Below are 22139 nucleotides of genomic sequence, written 5' to 3' on the forward strand. Positions count from 1 at the left end.
TTGCTTCGGTGGATTGAATCTTACCTAAGAGATCGTCACCAAGCGGTAACTGTCAAAGGTTACTGCTCATCTTTTGTACCCATTACTTCCGGGGTACCTCAAGGCTCCCATCTTGGTCCTTTGTTTTTCAATATTTTTGTTAATGATATAAATTTAATATTTCAATACAGTAATATACTACTTTATGCTGATGATTTAAAAATTTTTAAAGAAATCAATTCCATCAACGACTGCAACTTATTACAGAATGACTTAAACAATCTATGTAACTATTGTGATAAGAATTTTTTGACTTTAAATGTTGTAAAATGCAACACTATTTCATTTACCCGGAAAAGAATTCCACAAATGTATATGTATAATTTAAATAACATTTCTTTAAATAGGGTGTTTGAGGTTAAAGACCTCGGCATAGTCTTAGACTCTAAGCTTACTTATGCTTCTCACATTTGTTACATAACATCAAAAGCTTATCGAATGCTTGGATTTATTTTAAGAGTTGGTAGGGACTTCAGACAGTGCTCAACTTTGGTTCTGCTCTATAACTCATATGTTCGGTCTACCCTTGAATATGCCTCTACCGTATGGAATCCTCAGTATAAAACTTATATAAATGAATTAGACTCCATTCAAAGAAAATTCTACAAACACATGTGTTATAGAGCTGTATCTTCTGCTAAAATGCAACTCTTGTCTCCTCTTACTTTACGAAGACAAGCTAGAGACCAACTTTTCCTATATAAAATAATTAACAGTTTCGTAGATTCACCTTTCCTATTGTCTAATATTGAATTTAATTGTCCACGAATAAATTCTAGATATAAACCATTATTTAATGTGCCAATTTGTAAAACGAAAAGTACTAATAATATCTTCTTATATCGTAGCTGCCAAAATTATAATAGAGTTTACTCAGATATTGATATATTATTCGAAAAAATGTATTCTTTTAAAAATAAAGTTAATAAGATTAATTTATGTATCAATTCATAGTTTGTTCTGACGTGTATAAATGTTTTGCCTGTAATTTAACTAACCGATGTAGCCATTAATGCCTTCAATTTTGTTTAATGTGTTTTGTTACTTTTTTTTTTTTTTAATTTTAATTTTGTTTCGTTTCATTATATTTATGTTAGATTTTATTCATAACTGCCGAAGAAATTCGTCAGTATACGTTTTTAATGTTTGATTTTATGTATGTTAGTCTTTTTTTTAACTTTAATAATATGTGTCTAATTACCAGTGGAAACTTAGCTGATATATGTAATTTTGTATATACCTATCCCATAAGTTTATCTTATTGTTTGTTTCCCTAAAATAAAATAAAATAAAAATAAAAAAATAAAAATAAAATTATAGGCTTACCCGCTACCCGGCATCAAAGATAAAAGCAAAGTAAGAACAAAATGGATTAAGACTAAGTTTTATCAGATTTTAGGGGAATTCGATCGAAGAAGGAAAATATTACGGGACGTTTTTTCTTTATTTTCTTTCTTTGAGTGAATATTTTAATGAAATTAGGGTTCTGAAATTGAACAATCATGTTAATTGAAAATCTTAGAATTGCTGTGGATTAATAGTCATGAAAAATAATAATTTAGGTATATTAACAAAATTGACTAAAACGTTTACAATATGAGATGGCCCAGTGGTTAGAACGCGTGCATCTTAATCGATGATTGCGGGTTCAAACCCGGGCAAGCACCGCTGATTCATGTGCTTAATTTGTCTTTATAATTCATCTCGTGCTCAGCGGTGAAGGAAAACATCGTGAGGAAACCTGCATGTGACAAATTTCATAGAAATTCTGCCACATGTGTATTCCACTAACCCGCATTGGAACATCGTGGTGCAATAAGTTCCAAACCTTCTCCTCAAAGGGAGAGGAGGCCTTTAGCCCAGCAGTGGGAATTTACAGGCTGTTGTTGTTGTTGTTTGTTTACAATGGGATGTTTATGCTAAATCTAATCACTGCTGTTATGAGATCGCGAATTAATTGTAAACGAGTTAGAATAAAAGGAAAGGACTTATACCTTTTTAAAAAACAATTCATCTTATTTGTTATTACAATTTTCTAGAAACATAGAAATAATATTGTATCACACTTGTGGACTAATTTTGATAAACGATTTACGTTAATACAGACATTTTAATGCACATAACGTGTCACAAATATTCGTAAAGAGTAACTTCTGAGTTTCTTACCGGTTCTTCAATCTACATTCTGTTGCTCTTTCTCTATATAAAACACTGCTTTTGGAAGGAAATGGAACGGCAAGGACAATTTTTGCAAAGGAGTAAAACGTTGCTATATTTTTCTGCTCTTAATATAAAAATATTTTGTTCCTTTATTATACTTATTTACAAAAGCTACGAATAAAATATCATCGAATATTTTATGATATTGTATAACAAAGGAATTTCTTAGCGTAAAATGCTTCGAATTGGTCCGTTCTATTTTTAGACGTCAGATCTTAATAACTATAAAATCGTTTACTTTTCATCCTTCTTAAAGCGGTTTTTTATAATTTATTTGTAATAATAATTATAATGTTTTTTTATTGAATTGGCCTACTATCATAAATAAGATATGTATTTTTTTATTTTATTATCATTATATAGTATAAAAAAACGGTGCTTCTCGCTATCGGTCTGTCTCTATATGTTTAGATCTTAAAAACTATATGACGGATTTTGTTGCAGTTTTTTAGTAGGTGACATATTCAAGAGTAAGGTTTATATTATATGTAACTGTAACTTGCATAAAATAGTGTAGAGAAACATTGATAGTTTATCGTGTGATGTTCTAAATAAAAACATTTTTTGCCTTCACATTCAAACGTTGGCTGAAGCTTACGAGAAAGATCAAAATAATTTCATACTGTATTGTACACTCTACAAAACAATCTGCGATCGTATAAGCGATTTTAAGCAATACAACATTATTCAATTAAATCTATACATATAATAAAATTGGGGTGTCTGTTTGTAATATTAAAATAGTCCTTTTTTACTTAATGAATATATATTTATACGAGGCTAAAAAATAACATTTTTTACAATTTTTGTCGGTTTGTCAGTCTGTATGTTTCGACTAATCTCTGGAACGGCTTGACCAATTTCGACGGAACTTTCACTGGCAGAAAACTGATATAATAGGGAGTAACTTAAGCTTCAATAAAATTTTTTTGTAATATTCAAAGGCGCACAAAGTCGCGGGCACAGCTAGTATTAGTAAATGTAAAACCTTTATTTTATGTCAGACATTAATACATTTTTGATGACACTTACATAATATTATTTAATTTTATGATATCGTCACAAGATTTTATTTATTACTTAACATTGAAATAAAAAAACATAATATTGTTATCAGACCACCAACCTAATGACCCCTTGATATCCGATACGTTCAACATTCTAGATAGCCACAGGTACTTTATTAATGCATGATGTTATGGATATCTAGAATTGATAAGGATTTAATAGGGTATTCAATTCAATGATATTTAATAATGTGATTAATTCTAATTAGCCGATATATTTTTTTCTATAATTTGAGCTACAACTAAACAGAAAGCTGAAGTTCCTAATGATATAACGTTTTTTTTATGGTATAGGTTGGCGGACGAGCATATGGGCCACCTGATGGTAAGTGGTCACCATTACCCATAGACAATGACACTGTAAAAAATATTAACTAATCCTAAAATCGTCAATGCGCCACTAATCTTGGGAACTAATATATTATGTCCCTTGTGCCTGTAGTTACACTGGCTCACTCACCCTTCAAACCGGAACACAACAATACTACTGTTGTTTGGCGGTAGAATAACTGAGTGGGTGATACCTACCCAGACGGGCTTGCACAAAGCCCTACCACCGAGTAAGAAACATTACAAGTATTTGACATGTCATTTATAAGTTTTGATAATTTTTTAAATAATTATTATTTGGAAAAGAGAGTGGTCTCAACTCTTTCATAATAAATTGAAGTCGTAAAGCATCATACCCTGTCCTAATTACTGATGCTTAATCAATATTCAGTTGTCAAACAGGAAATTTTTAATTTGTATGATACTAGCTGTGGCTGCGACTTCGTGCGCATTTGAATTGAAGAAATAAAACATTTTTGTACCAATATATTAAACAATCTGTACAAAGTAGGTGTATGTACCTATGCATAGTTTAAATTTAAATTAAAATGATTTGGAAGTTAATTGCTACATTAAAACTATAGTCATTTTTATTTTCTTAATTTACCAGTGAAATAATCGTAATACATATCACATACCGTTATAACAGAGGTTAAAATCTTTATAATTGTCTTTATAAAAATACGAGACCAATTACTCAGCTAAAACAAATTAAATTAAAATTAAATACAATTAAATAACAATTTCTCAAACACTTAAGATCTATTCACAGAGGTGAACGTTTTATATAATTTTACCAAATAAAATTTAATTTGTATTTTTGCTCAATTCTTAGTCGTGTCACATCTTGTAAGCACGAGTGTGACTCACTTATACTAATGAGCGAATAACTTTTGTGGTTACATTTGTGCTTATATTTATTAGAATTTATAAAAAAAAAAATACGATTTGACGTGGAGGGGTGGGTGCACCTTCATAAGTGAATAGATCTATACCGACGAAATTCCTTTTTCAAAATTTGCATATTTTAATTACAGTATTGTTTAATCTTGCAAGTAAAATACTAGACACCAGGTAATTTATTGAGTAAGAGATAAGATATTAACTTATTTTATTCATAATTTTCAAGGTAATTATTGACGTAATTTTGTTGAACATCCTAAATAAGAAAAAGAAATAATCATTATTTTATGTAAATAATTTTATAATCAACGAATTGTGACGGAACCTTTATTATATACCTATCAAAAAAATCTAATTTAAAAATGTAATTTGTAAATAAATTTTTAGAATCTAAATTCCAAGAAAAACTTTCATAAATTTATATATATATTTTCTATGTACACCATCAAGTCTGTATCTAATATTTAATAAATTATGAAAGCCTCGGCAATTTGCGGTTATATAATTTTGAATATAATAAAGGTTTCAAAATGATGCAAGGGGCAGACAATATTTTATAACAATCATTTGTAAATTAAAAACACTGATCCTATGTTGGTAAGCTAAACAAAAATATATAAAGGAAAAAGTAACATTTCATGAGGTCTAAAATTGAAATACATTCATGAGATTTTAAAACACTATTTTTATCATTCCTTCAATCTATCAATCTTTGGCCATAATTATGTTGCCAGTTGTAGTTTCTTTATTCATTGATAACAAACGAATATTGAAGAAAAATAAAATTAAAAAATTATCAACTAAACAGCATTATTGAAATATAAAGAGTTAAAGAGAACGCCCTAATATATCTTTAAAAGAGTAAGTCCAATAGCAAGTTTAGATAGCTTTCAAGTCAATATGTCCCCAGGTGCTTAGAAGTAGGTCGGATTCCTGATTGAGAAAAATTTTGTAATCTTTTACTTCTTATTAAATAAAAAACAACGGCGTCTCGTTCGATGCTGCCATCCTTATATTTAAAGATATCTTCCACTAAACTTTATTGTGTCACTAAAACTAGCGCTCCTGAACCAATTCAGAAATAATGCTGCTATATAATACATAATGTATGGAAAATCGAGTATTCTGTGATTTATTTAAAGCTAAAAGAACAATTTTCTCCTTCGCAGTATGGGCCACCGTCCCTTTGCAGAGGTAAAAAAAAGGTTATTAGAAATTCTCTAAGAGAGACAGAAATACAACCGAGAAACAAAACTATCTCCAAAGGTAAGGTCCAAAATAAGACCTTGTCGTATCCCGATTCACTGACCTGCCCACACTCAGCGGCAACTAACGAAGTGGGACCTAAGAAACCTAGAAGTCATCCTGTAAAAAGACAGCAGAAACTCCAACTGCGAAGGTTTATGATACTCCACAGACGTGCTGAGATTGGCTACTCAGAGACGTATTCTTCTACTATTGCTAGTGATTCTTCTTGGTTAATAATACTAAATTCTGCACAGCTATTCATGTTTCAGAATAGGGCGAGCTCCGGGACTCTCAGACACCCGACGAAACGCGACAGCTTAGCTACCAATTACTTCGATTTAGAGAGAGAATCTACTTTCACGAGCATGCTCGCCCATTACACTAGCTATCCTGGCCAAAAATGGCTTATCTTTTTACGTAAAAGATATTTACAACATTTTATTAATTATATATATTTAGGTGAATGAAAAAAAAAACAAAATATTTGTGATACAAATAATGGATAAATATTGGAACATGTGGCTAATGAAAAAATGGTATGTACGCCCGAGAAGACCTAATTCTTGGGCGTAAGAAAATATAGCTTTCAATACTAGTTTTAATTCAATAATATTTATGTTGAATATAGTAAAATGATTATAACGTGTGGAATATAATATACATAATAAAGGTACCTTTTTGTATGAAATATGAGCGCAAAATATGTTCCTTGGCCGTACATTTACCTGGTTCACCGTTCAAAGCGGAAATCAACAATTAAAAGTATTGCTGCCTGCTTGTAGAATATAGTATGATGACTGGGTACGACCTATCCAGACGGGCTCATAAAAAGCACTAGCACTAAGAGGAAGTATAAATTAGTGTATAATTATAATTTATTATTATGATAAATGTACTTTTTTTTGTTACTAATATAACACGTTCGCAATTAAAATTTGTAATAAGATAGAAACTGTAAAATGAGATAAAGTGTAAAATTCTCAATTTTTATTTAGTTATAGAAGCAACTTGCAACTTTTCTTGTGGCGGTTCTATTCGGTAAAGATTCTACGGAGTCGATAGTAGATTATATATAGATATATACAACAACAACAACAACAGCCTGTAAATTCCCACTGCTGGGCTAAAGGCCTCCTCTCCGTTTGAGGAGAAGGTTTGGAACATATTCCACCACGCTGTTCCAATGCGGGTTGGTGGAATACACATGTGGCAGAATTTTTATGAAATTTGTCACATGCAGGTTTCCTCACGATGCTTTCCTTCACCGCTGAGCACGAGATGAATTATAAAGACAAATTAAGCACATGAATCAGCGGTGCCTGTCTGGGTTTGAACCCGCAATCATCGGTTAAGATGCACGCGTTCTAACCACTGGGCCATCTCGACTCGAATATAGATATATAGACCTTCAAGATAAATTAATTATGTATAATAACAGTTCAATTACAATGTTATTTATTTACTTTGATGGTTTTTTTGGAATTAGGTAAAAACAAAAATACCTTTAAGATTAAATATTTTTGTAACGATATGATTTAAAAATAATATAAAGAAAAAAAAAATAACCCTGCAACGTCACACTTAACGTAAAAACACAAGAGGTTACAAAATAATACTACTTATTCTTTGTACTAAGTTGGACAAATAATAAGTGGTACTAAAATTATTAGTATGGTAACATTCGAGGTGATACATCTTTGTAGGTGTAAATAACATGGAATCAAATTTATTTATTTTTTTCTAATTAAAAAAATTAACATTTGAAAAATATAAGGAAAATATGTGTATATCAGGAAGGTATAATTTAAAATCGCAGGATGTTTTAAAAAAAATCATACTATAAATTTAGCTGTTTTTTTTATCGCTCTTATCATGACGTGAATTAATTTTACTTATAAACTGTATGCTATATATTATGCGTGTTCCGTTTATTTGATGCAGAACAAATTTTAGAGTCCATCCTACATGACAGGCGCCATGTATCTCCAATTGTTTTTGACTTTTTTCTTCGCCAGTGGTGTTTTATCAGGTAAGTTTGACACTTTAAAAGTTTTTTTCTCTTATTTTTAATTATTATTGGAGTTATCACTTATAATCAGTGCAGCGTTGAGTGTAACTTTTCATAACAAATTATCTATCTAAAATTTGCGCAGCGTTGTTGTTCTTTTTTTTTCTTATACAGAGTTAAGCGAACGAACAAATAGTCCAGATAGGTGGTCATCACCGTCCACGAGGCCCATTTAATCGTCCATCTATGTAAATCATAAAAAAAAACATCATTTTAACTTTTTTTATTCTCATCTATAAAAAAGTTACAGTATAAATGTGAAACGTAAATATTTAAGAAAAAAATAAAAAATATTCATATTCAAAAAACGTTTTACAAAGTGAAGTGAAGTGCCCTTTTGTAAAAACCCGCTCATCTTTTGTTTCTTTTTTTAGATAGTTTAATAACACCATGTTCGAAGACTGATATACCATGTATAGAGAAATCTTTAAATGTTGCGTTTCTGAAAATTTTGGATGGAATACCAGAACTTGGAGTTGAGACCTCTGATCCTCAATTCATTCCGTTTGTTGATGGAGACCTGTCACCTCTGAGGTACAGGCTGTACAATAGTTCTATAACTGGATTTAAAACCTGCGTTATGTCAAATTTGAAGTAAGTCTTTAATATTTTGCCTTTATTTTTGGACAAAATTATTTTCCAATTAAATATTTATACATATACACTTGTATACATTTGAATTTTATATTTATTTTTATATGTTTTTAAAATACTTTATTGCACAACATATTACACGACAGTTAATGGGTAATAAAGAAACAAAAAAAATCAACACATTTATATTAATTTTATTGTTACTCTGGTCTTGCCTTATGATTGAGCACAAAATTTGTTTTTCCTTGCCCTAAAGAATACCTAATATGAAATTGTGGTGTACAATAAAGATTAATCATTATTGTAAAACAGTGGCGTGCACTTGCATATCCAGCAGTGGACAAAAACGGGCTGATGATGATGATGATGATTATTGTAATATGTATTTAATTTAATTATGATGAAAATAATTAACTAAAATATATAGAGGCTACCTTTATTTTAGGAAGCTTTGACAAGCTTCATATTATAATCTCGAATAATAATACTGTGAAACAAGCATCGCATTTTTACTTTGCTGAGTCATTCAAAATCTAATCATATTAAATTATTATTACAAATTAAATTATAATGTTTTCAAAATAGAGCAAGCCAAATATTTATGATTTAATATATTTTTAGATTCAACGATGACTTCACGAATGTACAGTGTGACATGAACTGCCCGGAACTAATGATGGCCGGTCATTACGATCTGACAGGAGAACTTATCTCATTGCCTGTAGAAGGCCATGGAGATTTCACATTTGTTTCACGTAAATACCTGATACGTTATAATTTTAATGGCATTTTATTGAAGAGTAAATGTCTTAAAGCGTGGATACATTAGTCATATTAAGACATTTTATCATGATCAATATTATAATGCCTGCTTCGTACTCCTTTTGTCCTCTAATTTATTTGAGTCAGTCTCGTGAGTCAGAGCTTATGTTTCACCAAAGTTGGACCTATGACCACCAAATTACTATCAAGAACCTAATTAGGTATCATTCATAGTGTATTACATACATATTATATTTCTTTCAGGCGAATATTTACTAAAGTTTAATGTGAAGTTGGAAAAAAAACAAGAAAGCGATGGAAAAACTCATTTGTTTATTAAAAAGATAAATATCATCGCCAAACCGTTGGTTTCTGCTACATACGACTTTAAAAATTTGTACAACGGTCAAAAAGATAAAGGTAAGTAATTAATAAATAAGTAAAGACTATATTGATGTGTTCGATGTAACTTTGAATGACTTTAAGGAAAGGATATTACGCCTGTACGATACTTGGGAGAGTCTTTGCCTCGTCACAGGTGTTCTTTCTCAAAATTACTTATTTTTGTTTGTAGTAACTTAGTAAAAAAGTTTGGATCCGTGCATTTATGTTGCAGTTGTAATTTTTTTGTTTAGAAATAAATATTTATATTACTATGACAGCGCGAATCATACTACCTAAAATTAGGTAGTATGATTCGCGCTGTCATAAGTATCTTGTACCTACGTTTAATATGAAAAAAAAGTATAGAAAAACAGCAATCTAAATTATTGGAAACGGTAACCATTTAAAATCAGGCGGGTAATTATAATCCGTTACGATTGGATGTCATGGGAGTCCGCTGTCAACGTCTTAACTTCGGACTGCAACGAATAATTTATTGACGTAAAAAAATTCGAGAACATTCTATCGACCTGACCTGGGATTTTTAATCAGTATCGAAATTAATAAAAAGAAAAGCCGACTTCAAACAAAACACTATTTCAAAACGAAATAATACGTACTAAAAATTAAAGAAATAATTATGTATTCAAAATATTTCTTAGACTTCTCCTAAGTGAAATGAAATGAAAATTATTATACTACTTAAAAGTCAATTTAATTTGGAGTCGGTGTCAGCCAAGAAAACCTACAATATATCTACAACATGCTAACCTCCTCCGTATTGAAGTCGGTTGAAAATTGACACCCATTTTTCGTCAAGTAATTTTTATATGGAACTTCTATCCTTATAATTTGTTAATATTTGTATTTTCTTATTACAGCGGACAACTTGAAAAACTTTGTTAAACAAAATTGGCAAACAGTCGCCGAGCTCGTCCAATATCCAATTTGGTCAGCTTCCATGGGAATAATGACTAAAACTTTCAATACTTACCTTAAGCATGTTGCCTTTGAAGATGTTATGCTTTAATTAAATGAAGTCAATAATATTGTGATTTTATTATCTATTTATGGTTTAATAAACAATATAATAATTGGACAACAATAGCTGTTTTTTGTTATTATAGTATTTTGTTTTTTGTTGATATGATATCTCAGTCACCGATGTTTAATCTTACTTATATTTTAATTGTCTTATTACGAAACAAGATATATAAGATAAATTCCGTCATAATACGTTCCAATTATGACAAACGTCTCTTACATTTGCCAAGCTTTAACTTATCATTGATTCAAAACGCACAATCACAAACAACGCACAATCTATCAATCACAAATATTTTAATGTTATTAGGCACCAAAGTTAGGATCACCGTCTACATTGAAGTAATTAAAAAAATATATGAGAAAGTATTTTTATGTCTAATTTTATAACCCTCTACTTTCTATAAAAAGGATAGAAGGTTTTACTTCATAATATTGCATAAGGAATGAGAAATAAAATTGTGAATACAATCAGTTTGGAACCAAGCGATCTATTCACTTGTACCTTTTATTTCTCTACACACGCACGCCACAATCATTTTTCACATGCGTTTATTCAATGTCCAATTCTTAAAGCAACTAATTCAAATTATATTTAAGCTTTTTGATAATTTATTTTGATATGTAACAGCTAGTACTCACCCGACAGAAAGACAGAGTTACTTTCCCATTTATAATATTAATATAGATTGAAGTAAGAAGTACTGATTAAATATAGGCGAGTAGTGAGGAATGTAATTGTGCTTCTAAGGGTTCGCACTGATCTGGCTAGAAGACAGAGTAATTATTTGTCCATCTACATACACGAGCTGAGATGGTCCAGTGGATATAACGCGTGCATTTGAACCTATGATTGTGGGTTCAATGCCAGGCAATCACCGCTGAATATTCATGTGCTTAATTTGTATTTTAATTTATCTCATGCTCGGCGGTGAAGGAAAACAATGAATAGAAATTCTACCACAAGTGTATTTCACCAACCCGTATTAGAAGAGCGTGGTGGAATATGTTTCAAACCTTCTCCTCAAGGGGAGATGAGGCCTTAGCCCAACAGTGGGAATTTTACAGACTGTTGTTTTTGTTATTTATATGTATATATAATCAGACAAATATAATATTAAACTTCCACTCTCTATCCCTTAAAGGATTAAAAGTGATTATTCTCAAAAAAGTGGTCACCATTACCCATAGACAATGACCCTGTAAGAAATATTAACTATTCCTTACATCGCCAATGTGCCACCAACCTTGGGAACTAAGATGCTTTGTCCCTCGTGCCTGTAGTTACACTGGCTCACTCACCCTTCAAACCGGAACACAAAAATACAGCGTACTGTTGTTTAGCGGTATAATATCTGATGAGTGGATGGTACCTACCCAAGCGGGCTTGCACAAAGCCCTCACACCAAGTAAGTCTATTGAATCGTAGGTTTCTTTATGAATGAATTATTAATTATCGTAAACCTCTTTTGTGGTCTAATATAACCCAATAAGAAACAATATTTGGTGTAAAATGACGTACTTACGTTATTTTGTAAAAGAGCAAAAGTATTTATGCAAATAAACTATTTGTCTTATTATGAAATATTACCGAAAAATTCCAAATTAAAATAGCTAAAAAAGCAGATACAACTAAAGCAAAAAAGAGTTTGATAAATATGAGCAAAGTCAAAGTACGCAGTAAATAGTACTTAAAAATATATATTATAGACAATATTAGATAAGTAATGACGTCAATCGTCTTATTAAAGTTTTTAACTACCTGTTCACGCTTTTTAGCATCTAGATAATATTGTATAGTAAAAAGGTTTTAGTCGGTAGTCGTTTTTTAAAATGTATAATTTTCTGTGGGATTTTATGAAAGCAACAATAAAAGCATCAATTAGAGGTGAATAAAATTGATGTTACAAGTTTATTTCATCTATTTATAAAGTAACTAAAATAACCTGTTTCAAACAAAAAAACAATTTAGATTTATCAAGCAATCTGGTATTCATCGGTATGTATTTTGATCTATATATTTGGGTATTGCTATGTTATTTGATGCAAAAAGAAAATAAATATTACGATTAACGTTTGTCTTATCCATTAAGAATAACCCTAGCAAATATGCTAAGTAAGGTTGAGTAAACCTGTTTTGTTTGTAACAACGCATTAAACGTTTTCCCAGGTGAATCAGGGGGAGGGTTAGATTAGGTGGGAATCATCAGTGCCCAGGACACTAATACGCCGGAATAACCACAAAAAAACAGTGGCACACTCATTGGCGAGCATCATGGTATCGCTTTCGCATCTTACCGTGATACCCTGACGACCAGCCTCCGATGTCTAGGGGGTATTCCCGGGGTACTTAGAACCCTATTAGTCTGCGGGGATATCAAAGGCAGGGAGAGAAGAAGCGCGTAGCGCTTTTTCATCCTCCACGGTCTTCTTCGACGGATAGGATCTGCAGCTGCCTCAGGCATAACATTTTTATAGAAGGAACACATTTCCACCAGCATGCCGCGCTACCGAGCAACATTGATGACCCTCGGAGAGAGATCTCCACCAACAGTCAGCGTGTAGTACACCGATTCCACTGGCGCTTTAATATTAGTCAAAAAAATATAAAAAGTAGATAAAGATTTATTCCATTACATTAACAGATATTATTATTTAATTTATCATCAAATTTAACATTCGATTGTTTTGAACAAAAATAAATCATCAAAAATTTTGTTTAAGTCACAATAAATATATTATGAACGTGAAATAGGATAATACTGCTTGTGAACATTTTAATTACATTTTCCCTAATAGAAAGGGTTTGTCATTAAGGTATTATATTCAACTTTTAAACAGAAAGAATATTGAACATTGCCTTGTTTATATTTAGGCATTTTAATTTGACACTTCTTGTAAAAATTTAAACTTTGTATCAATAGAAATACTATATTGTGTATCCCAACAGAACAATATTTATTTTAATTATAAACAATTATAGTAAATTGCAAAGATGATCATTTATTTAAAATGAATTTATTTATTTTTAAGTTGCGTTAAACAACAAATCGTAAAATACGTTAATAATTCCAAATTATTTTAAGGCGTCAGAATCAAACGAAACAGATGAGTTATCAAAGTGATATATAAACATATTAAACAATAATGGAAAGATTTAAGACTTTCGGGGTACGCCAAAGGAACTCATATATCTCTTTAAGAATATCGTGCCTATCCACACAACTGCTAAGATTTTAATTAGCACATCAATACTTGAGTATTAAAAAAAATTGCATCAATAGCTAGCCGTTAACTTTAAAACCTGTGTTTATAATGCAGTACGTCTATAACGAGTGTCTATTACTGTCATTGGCAATACACAGATATCAATGATTTAAGCATTGAAAGAATTGAATCGGAAATTGCATACCTACTGTTATTAAGACCATTAAATAACTTATATTCCAAATTAATCATACAAATATTAAAGTCACCCAGAACCAAAGATCTCTTCTTATTTCTCATTAGAATGTGAAATATTGAGTGAAGGCAATCCTAACAAGAGCTACAATGTAATATAGAATGCGCTTCAATAGAGTGCTTCGAATTAGAAATTATATTGAGGAAAATAGCAAAATGTGTAATTTAGTGCGGAACTGATCTACCACTACAAAGATTTTAATTACATCAGCTGCATGGTTAGGTAATAATAATTATCAGGTATATTGACTGACTTCGTTCAAGTTTAACAATTTAAAGTCTTCAATATGACCCTCTTTAATATATCACTTATATTATGTACTTACATCCGAATGCATTTGAACAGAATAGTCTGAAAAAACCTTTAAAAATAATTGAGGTAAATTATGTAATCGAAAATAGAACAATTTGATTTGTCTATATATTTACCAGCTAAACCTGCGGCTTTATTCGTGCGAAATTTATAAAACACATGCTTATAATTTCAAGTTTCTAGGTATTATGGTTTCTGAGAGTTCGTGATTAATTAGTCTGTGGTAGGATCAGAGTGTTGGGCTACAAAGGGGATGACTGAAAGACAATTGCATGTTACAGAGATGAGAATGCTGAGAGGAATGTGTGGTGTTACGCGAATGGATAGAGTAAGGAATGAGTACATAAGAGGAAGTTGGAAGTGACAGCCGAGCCGATAGCCGAGAAGTTATGTGAAAGGCAGCTATCATGGCATGGGCATGTAATGCAGAAGAATGAGGAACATATTGTGAGGAAGGCCTTGAGCATGGATGTGGATGGATAAAGAGGTAGAGGACGACCAAAGAAACGATGGATGGATTGTGTGAAAGACGATATGCTTAGAAAGAATGTTACTTGTGAGATGATGTCTGACAAAGGAGTGTGGAAGGAGAAGACATGATGCGTCGATCCCAAATAAAATTTGGATAAGGGCAGGAGGATGATGATGGTGAAGTACCACCCACACCACCTAAAACGTACCAACCTTTTGAACTAAGTATTATGTCCCTTGTCCCGATACACTAAGTCACTCACTCAAACCGAAAAGCAACAGTACAAATCATTGCTTGGCAGTAGAATACATGATGGTACCTACCCAGACGGACTTGCACAAAGCCTTGCCACCAAGTACATACACCAACTGTATTAAACACGTATGAAAAACGCTCTGACTGCCCCCGGTCAACCTGTTTACGCATGAGCGCTTTCCATCTCCATGATAATATATTACAAGTGTTGCTTACAAAAAAATGCCATAATTAAGTGAAGTATAGGTAACATGATCATTTATGTAGTTTATAAAAAACGTTTATGACGTACTTTCCATAAAAACATATACAAATCTTTGTGATATGACGTGGAGTATCTTTAATATGTTATGAGACTAGGTTCGGTGTGAGGCTTCTCTTATATTTTACGAAGGCTTATTTAAAACAATAGCTTAGTCTTTTTAAATTGTACAATTTAAAGTATTATTATTTTACTAGCGACCCGACCCGGCTTCGCACGGATATAATAATATAAATATTGGACAACATCACATACATTATTCTAATCCCCAATGTAAGTAACTAAAGCACTTGTGGTATGGTAAATGAGAAGTAACGAAGGTACCACCAAACCCAGACCCAAGACAACATAGAAAATTAATGAACTTTCGACATCGACTCGGCCGGGAATCGAACCCGGGACCTCAGAGTGACGTACCCATGAAAACCGGTGTACACACTATTCGACCACGGAGGGATATAAGTGAGCCATTTTAAACACGAGTATGAGGGATAGGTCCATAGATCTCGAGGTTTGTGTTATTGATGGTTTCATAAATAGACATATGTAGTTTCAATTTGTACAAGGTGAAGGTGACCGCTTATCATAAGTTTGATCTTATCATCTAAGGTCTTCCTAAGAAATATATATTTTTGCATGTTTTTTATGAATAAAATTATTCATATACTATTGTTTTACAAGTAAACATATTTTTATGTTACTGTTGTCTGTTTGGATGAATACATGCATAATATAATAACTTCCTATCTTCAATTCGACTATGTTTCAATTAATATAATCACTTGTGTTTTTTATATGGTTCCGCTAAATTGAAAAACACATAATTTATTAATTATAACACATTTGCTGTTTTATTAGAAAAGAGACTCCAATGAATAAAGTAATCCTAGTAATCAAAAATATGTAACGAGTTTTTTAAGTCAAATTAATGCCTAATTGATTTTTATATAAAATATGTTTTAATTGTTGTATAATTTCATTGAATTTCAGGTAACTCATCTAATGAAAAGAGAGTACCACTACCCATGGATATCCGCAATACCAGGGTAGCAGGTGCGTTGCCGGTCTTTACGAATGTGCATGCTCTCGTAAAGTCCCACGTCGTATAGGTTCGGAAAAAACTAACAAAAGATAGTTCCAAAGAGTAGTATGCTTTAAAAACCGAACCCATTTCGAACATCTAGGATTGGATGAAACTTCGAATTTTGACATGATGTTCGATAAAATTGAGCAACCTGGAGTAGATGTAGAGTATTCAACTTCTTGTCAAAGGATCAAGCAAATTTGAAAGGGCTTGGTCATCGATTGATTCGAATAAGCCGCTATGCATTGAAGATGGTGGAATGGAATGGTGAATGGAAGGAACTGTGGAGATAATACAGCACAGATTTTTTTTCACTCTGAATTCACGCCAAACTCGAGCGTAATAATAAACACAAACAAGCATATGTAAATTCAGCGGTACCTAATTATTACTTTGAAGCCGCAATAAATCGTAAGGATGCACATTGCACGCGTACTAACCTCAACCCCCTCTTTTTTGTCCATTCCATAAATAGCAGCTGATTTTCTTTATATATATACATATGGATTTTGAATGTAGTATATAATATAATGTAGTATAAATTCAACTTATTTTTAATTTATCACAAATAACAAAAATACAATATCCAAGAGCTGAGATAGCCAAGTGGTTAGAACGCGTGCATCTTAACCGATGATTGCGGGTTCAAACCCAGGCAAGCACCACTATATATATATTCGTGAGGAAACCTGCATATGTCTAATTTCATCGAAATTCTGCCACATGTGCATTCCACCAACCCGCATTCGAACAGCGTGGTGAAATATGTTACAAACCTTCTCCTTAATGGGAGAGGAGGGCTTAGCCCAGCAGTGGGAAATTTACTGGCTGTTACTTTACTTTACTTTACTTTACTTTACTTTACTTTACAATATGCATAGCCCTGAAAACTTCTGTTTTTGGAATAATTAATTTTAGTTCCTGATGGTAAAACGCAAATAACTGTAACCATCTTTATTATATATATATCCTTAATTATAAATATATAAATATACATAAATATATACCAAAAATATGAATAAGAATTTTATTCTTAATATACCATTATCAAATAGAAATCTATGAAGGATTCTATATATATCATTCAGATTCTAAATATTTCACAAATATTCACTGTATTAAAAATAAATAAATAAAAAACAATTCTGTAATACAAAAAAATGCATATTTACACGGAGCCGTGTTTTATCATCTTTGCTACACCAACAATTTCATTTGACGTAATTACATGCACACAGGTATTTTTTTTAATTTTTTATTAGTCACCTCCCCAAACCCCACCCAAAATTGTACATGTACATGTAAAGTACTTATAAATTACGCTCGTTGCGTTTAATTACAATAGAATAATTTCGCATCCGAAGAAGACGAACATACAATATGTATCTCTCATTGTTAATAACTTTTATTTGTTTTTCCGGTGAAGCATTCTCAAGTAAGTTTCAAAATTATTAATAGTAACTGTTTACCTTATTTTAATTTTTTTTATCTATGATGTGAGTTTATTTTTATATACCTCAAATTGTTTGAGCTTTTGACGATGACTTGTGTATTTATTGCAATTTTTTTAAGGGGTAATTATAAGATATAATTATTCCTCCTGGATAATTCCATCCATTATCAACAGAGTATTTTTTTAAAAATAATTTGTTCAATTTATTTATACGCCACAAACTTCAATCGATCTGAATTTCGGTACGCATATAACAGCAGATTTTAATTTCAAGGTCAATTCTATATATTTTTTTTAATCTGTGGCACGGCTAATCCAATATGAATCGGTTGTAAAAAGATTTTTATTTATTGTTTAATATGCTTTTTAAGATGACCATTTTTTTTTTGAGAAAAATGAGTTTTGTTGGATGGAGCCCCAAATTTGTTTATTTGTCTAAACTCCATTAAATAAATTTGTATCCATTGTCACTCGTGTCCTCCTCTTTGATATATTATAAAAAAATAATTCCATTTTAGATTAAAATTACAATATTTATCATCCAAATTACGATTCCTCTATGGGTCTGCGAAAGAAGCAGTCAATGCGCTAACACCGCATTCAAGCATAAAGCACAAATCAGGGAAAGGATAGAATAAGACTATCGGAAGTCAGGATTAGTCATTTAGGATTTATGAGTCTTTTCAGTGACATCCATCTTATTAAAGCATTATAATCTATGAAACCACTTACTCGACATGAATATTATATTCATCAAGAAATGTCTGTTATCTTAAACCCTAGCTTTTGCAGCGAAAGTTTTCCATGAAACATGCATATTGCATGATATGCAATATGCGTGACAAAACATGTGTATGTATAGTAAAATATTTTTTCTGAATTATTCAGACCAATAGGAGGTAAACGGAAGTCCAATCGAGACTAGCTTACTACGCAGGGCATTCGTATAGGACGGCCTGAGTGAAGGAATTTTAGGCGCTGTATTTCAAATTTCGTCTAATAAATAATGACGTGTACTTTCTATTACGATTTTTAGTATATTTTGTTTGAAGATATAAACTAAATTGTAAAACACTATAAGACCTCCATGTTACTATTTTTCAGGCAGTCTTTTTTCCCCGTGCAAAAAGAACGACTTTACTTGCATAGAGAACACAGTGAATGATGCATTACCGAAAATATTTGATGGAATTCCAGAGCTTGGGATCGACAAATCTGACCCACAATTCGTTTCCGTTATTGCCGCAGATCTCTCTGCTTTAAAATATACGTTTTTCAACAGCACTATATATGGATTTAAAAGCTGTAAAATGTCAAATTTTAAGTAAGTACCCATGTTTAAACTATGAAAATTCAATATCGAAACTTTTACTATACCCAATAAAATCCACTAATTTTAGGAGCATAGCTCATTAACGAACGTAGTATCTTAGATATTGATAAATTGATTTTGTTGTTGTTGTTTTAATTACATTCTTAAAATATTTCTTGATTATTTTTATTAGAATCAACGATGACCTAACAAAAGTAAACTGTGAAGTGCACTGTGATTCTCTTATGATGAATGGATTATATGAAATTAAAGGACAACTTATCACAATACCCATAGAAGGGAAAGGGGATTACGAATTTGAAGGAGGTAAGTGTTTTGTTTTAATAAAAGTAAAATTTTCCGATATCGGATCATATTTGGCATATGTGATTTTATTGTAAACTAGCAGAGATATATTTACATCCTATAACTTAAACTTCGAAAATCGAATCGAATCGAATTATTAATATTTACAAAGACACAAAGACTGACGTCTTTCATTAGCATTTTTTACTCTGTTCTCCTTTTTGATATTTGTCCCTAAATTTTAGTGAAATTTAATTAAAAACTATTAATAAAAATACTTTAAACATATTTTTCATATAATTACAGCAAGTTTCCACGTCGACTTTGACATCAAATTGGATAAAGTAAAGGGAAGTGATGGACAAACACATTTCTTTATTAGAAAAATAACGTTCAAATCCAAGCCGCTTACTCCAATCAAATTTAACTTTAGAAACTTATTCGATGGCAAGAACGATTTGGGTAAGTATATATATAGTAATATAAGTTATTAAAAACTATATTTCAGCCTCATCGAATGTAAATAGAGATAAAATAAGTGGCTAAACTGTCAATAGCTGGTATTATGTTCGCCATTGGTACACTTTATACTTTTCACTTTCAGTACAAAAAGTATTTTTGATATTATGAATGTTTGTTTAAGCTAGAAATATACTAAGACATTTAATTTTAATTGCACAAAGAATTATAACAGTACCCGAGATCACAGTGAAGTTCCGTTAATTTTAATATTATGAACCAATACAATAAGTGCCTGGTAGACGTATACGTGGCCTATTCCAATGGAAGAAAGAATAATTATAAACAAACTAATATTTCAGCGATTCATGCGATTTGTTAATAACTCTTCTTTCCGTTAATAACAATAATGAACATCATAGATGAATTAAGCTCTTTACCAATGATATCGCGACAATTTACTGTTAAATGCTGTTTATTTGGCTTTTTCTTGTTTTGTTTGGAATAGAGTATAAATATGTATAAGATGGTAATAAATATGTCAAAGTCAGGTAGATGATACAATAATTGATAATACGATTACTGAAATACAAGTTATTTATTGGTTGACATATCCTTCTTTGAAGCAGCAATAAATTCAGGTATTGTATAAGGATGCTTAATGACTCGTAGAGTAAAACGGATTACTTACTCTAGGAAGCGCATGAAACTGTAATTTTCTGGTGTAATCACTCTTGCGTCACACTTTTATTTAAAACATGCATAGACAAAATTCTTTCAGTTCATATATTTTTATTTCGTGTTTTTACATTACAGCGGCAGTCGTCAAGAAGTTTGCTCAAGAGAATTGGCTGGAAATCACATTGCTACTTCAAGACCCAATCTGGGAAGCTTCTTTGGACCAGTTGAAAGGCGTTATGAACAAATATCTTACAACATTTGCGATTGATGATACTATTTTAAACTAAATAAATTAGTTAAGTAAATTAAAGAATATTATTTACTAAATATTTAAGAGCCATATAATTTTAATTTCCTTACAGGATAAACTCGTTTAAGTAATCATCACTTTACAATGCTAAGAATAAAAATTAAATAAACTCTTTAGTCTGACAAATGTAAAAAAATACTAGTTCAGGATCATTAGATTTTAGTACGGGTACAATATACAGGTATATTGGTAACTCGACGTATTCCCGTTAGAAGGTGATTGGGGTGACTATTTGCAATAATTTTAACCATTATTGTTTTTTTTTCAAAATTTGTCAAAAATGCAACTTCAAAAATTTATTTAAAAAAAGTATAAAAAAGAATTCATTTTTTTTCTTCTGTTTTATAAAAACGATTAACTACGGGATATTTGTCAATGTTTAAATAATAATTACCTGTTCAAATTTAAAATTTTCTTATCAGCAGCTCAAACGACAACTAACATACTCGTAACTAGCCTTCAATAATTACTATAAAATTATAAACGATATTATTATTCCTGCAATATAACTCAACATAATATTGCTTCTTTTTTTTTAAGGACGTTGACCTTATTTATGTAATAATTACAAAAAATAATCTATCCATATTTTCAAAGCAATCCTCATTTCTAACATATTAATATGTTGGTCAAATAACAAATAACTTTTTACGAGTTAACTAAGGTTCAATCTTGGAATTGTCGTAAACCAACGGAGCGTAGCCATCTGGAAATCACTGACGAAGTCCAATGACGTCAGCGTGTATCAAAAGGGGCCAAGAAAAATCTTGCTAGACCTCTTTGCGTAGATAGAACTCACGGCAAAACTAAGAAGTTGGCTGGGCTATAAAACTTAGGGGAATAGTGATCCATAGGTAAAGACTGTCAAAAGTGAAGAAAAGAAAATAAAAATAAAGTAGGAATATTATTTTCATAGAAAAATTATATTACATTTATTCGACGTTTACATGATTATATTATTTTATTTTACATGATTTTATAACTAGCTTCATAAAAACCAATGACGTTTGTTCTTAATGCTACGATAGTCAAGTGCGTTAATAATTCATTAGAATTTTTAATTTATGTTTTAATTTGAACTCCTGTTTGTTAATATTTGATGACGCTTATA

The 22139-nt window shown here is 31.1% G+C and overlaps 2 protein-coding genes across 2 annotated transcripts; both read left to right on the forward strand.

Annotated features, from left to right (window-relative positions):
• Positions 1–7739: 7739 nt before the first annotated feature.
• On the forward strand, positions 7740–10720 carry LOC124543684. Its single transcript, XM_047121947.1, has 5 exons — positions 7740–7836; positions 8250–8469; positions 9091–9224; positions 9496–9651; positions 10497–10720. The coding sequence occupies exons 1-5, from the start codon at positions 7773–7775 to the stop codon at positions 10643–10645; spliced, it is 723 nt and encodes a 240-aa protein (XP_046977903.1). The 5' UTR covers positions 7740–7772; the 3' UTR covers positions 10646–10720.
• Positions 10721–17874: 7154 nt separating this feature from the next.
• LOC124543895 lies at positions 17875–21005 on the forward strand. Its single transcript, XM_047122215.1, has 5 exons — positions 17875–17942; positions 19065–19284; positions 19466–19599; positions 19885–20040; positions 20854–21005. Exons 1-5 carry the CDS (start codon positions 17888–17890, stop codon positions 21003–21005), a joined length of 717 nt encoding a protein of 238 aa, XP_046978171.1. The 5' UTR covers positions 17875–17887.
• Positions 21006–22139: the final 1134 nt, after the last annotated feature.

Source organism: Vanessa cardui, chromosome 3, assembly GCF_905220365.1.
Source record: "Vanessa cardui chromosome 3, ilVanCard2.1, whole genome shotgun sequence".
Classification (NCBI taxonomy): Eukaryota; Metazoa; Arthropoda; class Insecta; order Lepidoptera; family Nymphalidae; genus Vanessa; species Vanessa cardui.